Below are 5152 nucleotides of genomic sequence, written 5' to 3'. Positions count from 1 at the left end.
AACAGAAGACGTATTTCTGATGAACAACCAGATGAACATTCTGTGTTAAAGTAAGAAATTTGCATTTAAGATTTTAAAAAGTAATACTGTAGTTTTTGCTTTCTCTCTGGGAAGTCCTGGACTCGAGATTAATTATATCTAAATGAAAAGAAACACTAAAGATCTGCTAATAAGTACATCCTTAGACTTCTCTAGAAGGAAGAGTGCTAAGTTTTTCCTACACTATTTTTACTACCTTTAAAAAAAAAAATCTTAAAGCTTTGGTAAAGGGTTGCAATATCAACCAGGAAATGAGGATTTAATTAAAACTCAGGAAAGGAAAGGATAAGGTAAGATGCAACCAACACTGGCTTATACAAACTCAGTTAGTCCCATTCTTAGCAAGGTAACATCACACTGCCGTAGTTCATATTTTATTCAATTTTAATATGGTTTCCATTATTAACTTTTAAAAGAAAATGATTTCCAGTTTAGAAAACAATGCACTGACCACATAATTCTTCTCATTTTATACAATTAGTTATACAAATATTCTAAATACACATTTTGTGTTCAAGATGATGGCAAATAAGATTAACTGTACAATACATACTGAAAGAAAATATTTTAAGCATATTTAGAAGCAATAGAAATGTCTATACAAAACAAGCAAAAATGGAATAAAATTTTTTATTTTTAAAGTATTGCAACAGGCCCACAGGTTTGTAACAAAAAATGTCTTTGCACAGTTCCTCACAATGCCCCATTAATAGCTAACGCAAGACAGCGGTTTTAGAAAATAATGTTTCAAAATGCTACACATGGTACTACTGTTTGCACAGTTTGATCAAAATAACAAATCTACTTCGAGTCAAGCAAAACCTAGAGGAAATATACCAAACAACTTGAAAATCATCTGTATAAAATTCATTGCACATTATTTTACTCAGTTGTTTGAAAAGTAAAAAAGTGTATTTACAAAATATTTCGCGGTCAAAATTATAAACTGGATGGATATCTCTAAGTAACATGTCTTGATACAGACAGTTCAAGGAAACACACTAATGTTTTTTCTTTAAGAGGTTTTCAGTGCTCCTTCCATAGGGAAGTAAACATGATCTATTCCAATGGATTTACAAGGTGGTACACATACTGGAGCAAAGTCGACACCTGCATATAAAACAATGTTAAAAAGGTGAAAGAACGAGGAATTTGTACACTGTAAGAAGTGAGCTACTCAGAGATCAAACAAGTACAACTTTTAATTCTGTTAGCATAAAAGTCTTCATAGTCTTCAGAGAACAGACAATGGACATCCTTGACTCGATGAAAAGTTGAAAAAGCACCATGCACAACAGTTTAGTGGTAAACACTGAAAAAAATAGCACCTGGAATTTTGTGATATTGACAATTTAAAACTGGTCTAGTAATTGTCGGAGGTACGGTGCCTTGGATAATTCTCTATTTACTCGAGAGAGTTTGAAAAGTACAGGGCAGTTCAGAGAAACACACGGGATATGTCGATCAAAGCAACCTGTACAGTTCTTGCATATCTGAAAGTATAACAGAAATAAATGAAACAATAGGGAAGTTTCTATGTACAGATGTAAACAACAAACCTTTCTAACCCTCTCTTTCTGATCTCAGTACAGATTACTGGCAGACATGACACAGGATACACTGCAGATGTCCCATTAAGTTTCATTTCTTAGAAGCCAAACCTCCCCTATGTTGAGAAATTTCTAAAGGACATTATTTCACAAAACAGAGTGTACAAATTACCTAGTGGTTCATTTCCTGCCTGAGACCAGTCCTCATTTACAGCAGAACCCTACTGTATTTAAACCTACAGAATAAGCTACCTGGTTACTGCTTGAAGAACGTCTCTTAAATGAGCTGATAAGCGTGCTTTATCAAATTACTCAGATTTTATGTGCTAAGCATAAAAAAAATTATTTTCTTATTCAGTGATGAAGTATGAAAAAATCAAATGATGTAAATTTAAAAGTTGTCTAGACCCATGTTTCTCAACCCTAGGCATGGGATGAATTTAAAAGCATGTTCCTGCCTGAGGCCATTCCATACCAATGAATAAGAATCTCTGGGCATGAGAACCTTAGAATTTGCAATTTTTAAGGCTCCCAAGTGATTTGATTTAGGAGCTCTGGTGGCGTAGTGCCTAAGGCATCTGACTGCTAACCAGAAGGCTGGTAGTTCAAACCCACCAGCCGCTCCTTGGAAGGAAGGTTGGCCAATCTACTTCCGTAGCGGTACCGCCTCCAAAACCCAAGGAGGGGTTGCTAGGAGTTGGCGTCAACTTGATGGCAGTGAGTGTGGTTTGGTTAAGTGATCCGAGTATAAAATCTGATCTAAAAGAAAATAATACAAGGTAATTTTTAAAAAGATTGCTTTTAAACAATACTTCAAAAGTCTTATGTCACACATACAATTAAAAAAACATGAAAAACATAAAAAGTTTAAAAGGACACTAATGAAGACCCCAAAGGTTAAGAAATTACAGGCTGACTTTTCAGTTGATTCCAAGTGATTTAAAAAGGGGAAAGCAAACAGCAGCAACTGCTCTAGCTTGTCTTTTAAGAGAGCAATCAAATGTGTTCTAGTGAATGCTTTGATCTACATTATCAAAGAGCTTCTGTTGTAGAGAAAACAGGGTGCAATATCCACCAGCCACCTGAAGGGCACTTCTTCTGAGTACACTGGTTATTGTATCCGATATCGTGATGTTCCCACAAACAAACTGTCTAGAAATGCGCTTTGTCTGTTGTGTGAAGTCTGAGTGTGCTGTTCTCCCGGGAAGCCTTCCGCTAATTAGCTCTCTGCCAAACGGACACAACCTCTTCCCAAAGACAGAATTTCTGCAGCATGCACTGTGCACTGTAGCGAGCAGCTCTGCTGGCGCAGTGGATAAAGCATTTGGCTGCAGATCAGAGGTCAGCAGTTGCTCCAGGGAAGCAGGCTGGGACCATTACTTCCATAAAGATTTACAGCCTCAGAAGGCAACTGGGGGTCGCTATGAGTTGGAATCGACTCAAGGCTCTGAGGTTTCTTTTTGGTTTATGCACTATAGTTACATTCAGGTGCCAGGACAAACTGATAAATACTTAAGCACTCTCTGTGCATGTCTGATAAATAAGCCAGGAAGGAATTACTTGCTTCACTAAATTTAACTTGATGGTTAGTTTCATGATCCTTTACTGGTGATTTAAGCCCTGAGTGTTATAGCTGGTTCAGGCTTACATTTAACCACCACAACTCGGACACTTACTTTTTAGCTGATAAGGAGTCAAGACATTTGAGAAACATCTCCTTTAACCTTTACAGATTATTTCTTTTTGTTGTATTTGGCTTACTCTAATTTTAAAAAATATTTTCAGTCAGATGCTTACATTCGTTTTCATTCTTTCATGGTTATCATTAAAGTTTAAGGTGATGAATTTTGCTCTGAGCTCTGCTATGTGTCTGCTAGAATATGACAGGAAGGGAGTCTTCTTGTTTAATAAGGAGAGCTAAAATTTTCAAGTAAAAGGATCATTTTGTTTTCCGAGTTTGTTATTGAATACTAGTTTTATAATATTGTATTGATAAAGTATTTCTTTCTTTTTGAAATTTATTGAAGTTTCCTTTAGAGACAAATTTTAACACCTGAAAAGAAGGTGTACTCTCTAGTACTGAGTTACAAAGATTGATAAATAGGCATTAGGCTTACCTTAGTATGCTGTTTAGATTGTCTATAATCTTACTTAGATCCTGATCATGTTAACCGTCTTGGATTAAGAGTGGGCCTAAAATCTCCTGTTACTAGTTTGTTCTGTTTCTCATCGTATCTCCCGTAGTTTCTGCTTTATGAAAGTTTCTATGGATTAATGAATGCGCTAGAGGCACACGTTTTAATTATTTTTCTAAAAAAAAAAAGTTAAAAATATCTCTTGAAAGATGATAAACCATCCTTACTTGTAAACAACATTTCTTTTAAACTGCATTTTTGTATCAAATAATACCTAATAATTTTGAGAGTGTTCTGGTTAAACTGATGGCACCAACTTATACAGTGTTTCCAGCTGAGGGCAAAACATAGGAAAGTCCAGGGAAGAGCCCACACAGCCTCTGGCCTCAGGGGCATCTGGAGGCAATGCTCACGTTTACCCCTCATACTAGACACCAACAAAAGAAGCCTGTGCCCTCCCTGAATTCACCTGGTGTTTAATGGGGCGCACAGAGACAAATGTAATCACAGTAAAACAGAAGAGGTTATGACAGGGAGCTTACTATAGGGAAGGCTTCTCCTGGTCTGGGCTTTCAGCTGATTCCTCTGAGCTGATCAGTGGGGGAGAGGAAGGTGTTCCAGGCAGAGGGAACAGAGTGTTTAAAGGCCAGGAGGTGGGAGAGATTAAGGTAGATTCATGACCCTCTAAGAAGTTCAGTACGGCGTGGACGGAGGGTAGAATGACAGGAGAAGGATAAGGTGACAGAGAGGTAGTAGGCAGATGGCAGAATGGGGAAAGCCTCCGAAAGCAGGGAGGGGGAGGGGGGAAGGGAGCACTTAGGAGACTTAGATGCTGTAAGGACCGGTCTAGCTTAGTGTTGAGAATGGAAGATGGGAGCACAGACTGGAGGGGAGACAGGTTGGAGGCTCCTGCAGTTTAGGTAAGAAAAAATGGTGGTCTGAAGTAGGATGGTAACAGAAGGGAAGCAGAAAAGAGAGTATTTAAGAGATATTTAGCAGACTAGATGAGGAGAGAAGGAAGAGTCACCTTATTATTTCAACAAGCCAGGCCTCTAAGGACGCACCAAAATAACTGTATCTCATTGCTTCCACCATCCTTAATGAAAGCTGAAATGCATTCCAGATGACGGGCTAGACTCTCTACTTCTAAGCATCTTCTGCCAGGACAGACTGCAGCAGCCAGAATGAGGAAGAGGAAAAGTCTGTACTTTACCAATCTCTCTATAATCACTGAAATTCTTGAGTCTAGTATCCTAAGAGATGTTGTTTTTCCTGTTCACCTAAGTTTTCCTGTGGATTTATTACATTTAAGTTGTTGTTGTTGTTAGGTGCCGTCGAGTCATTTCCGACTCATAGCGACCCCATGCACAGCAGAACGAAACACTGCCCGATCCCACGCCAGCTCCACGATCCCTGCTATACTTGAGC

At 38.2% G+C, this 5152-nt stretch overlaps 1 protein-coding gene across 1 annotated transcript in view; it reads right to left on the bottom strand.

The window, feature by feature from the left end:
- Window positions 1–1391: 1391 nt before the first annotated feature.
- The window catches only part of REV3L (REV3 like, DNA directed polymerase zeta catalytic subunit), a 250501-nt gene continuing 246740 nt past the window's right edge, over window positions 1392–5152 (bottom strand). Inside the window, exon 32 of the mRNA XM_007940793.1 lies at window positions 1392–1532. Coding sequence (XP_007938984.1) covers window positions 1392–1532 — 141 coding nt within the window. The remainder of the gene's footprint in view (window positions 1533–5152) is intronic.

This window comes from Orycteropus afer, unplaced genomic scaffold (genome assembly GCF_000298275.1).
Source record: "Orycteropus afer afer isolate SDZICR_OR568_19922 unplaced genomic scaffold, OryAfe1.0 scaffold00072, whole genome shotgun sequence".
Classification (NCBI taxonomy): Eukaryota; Metazoa; Chordata; class Mammalia; order Tubulidentata; family Orycteropodidae; genus Orycteropus; species Orycteropus afer.
This window is presented reverse-complemented; position numbering and strand designations above follow the sequence as displayed.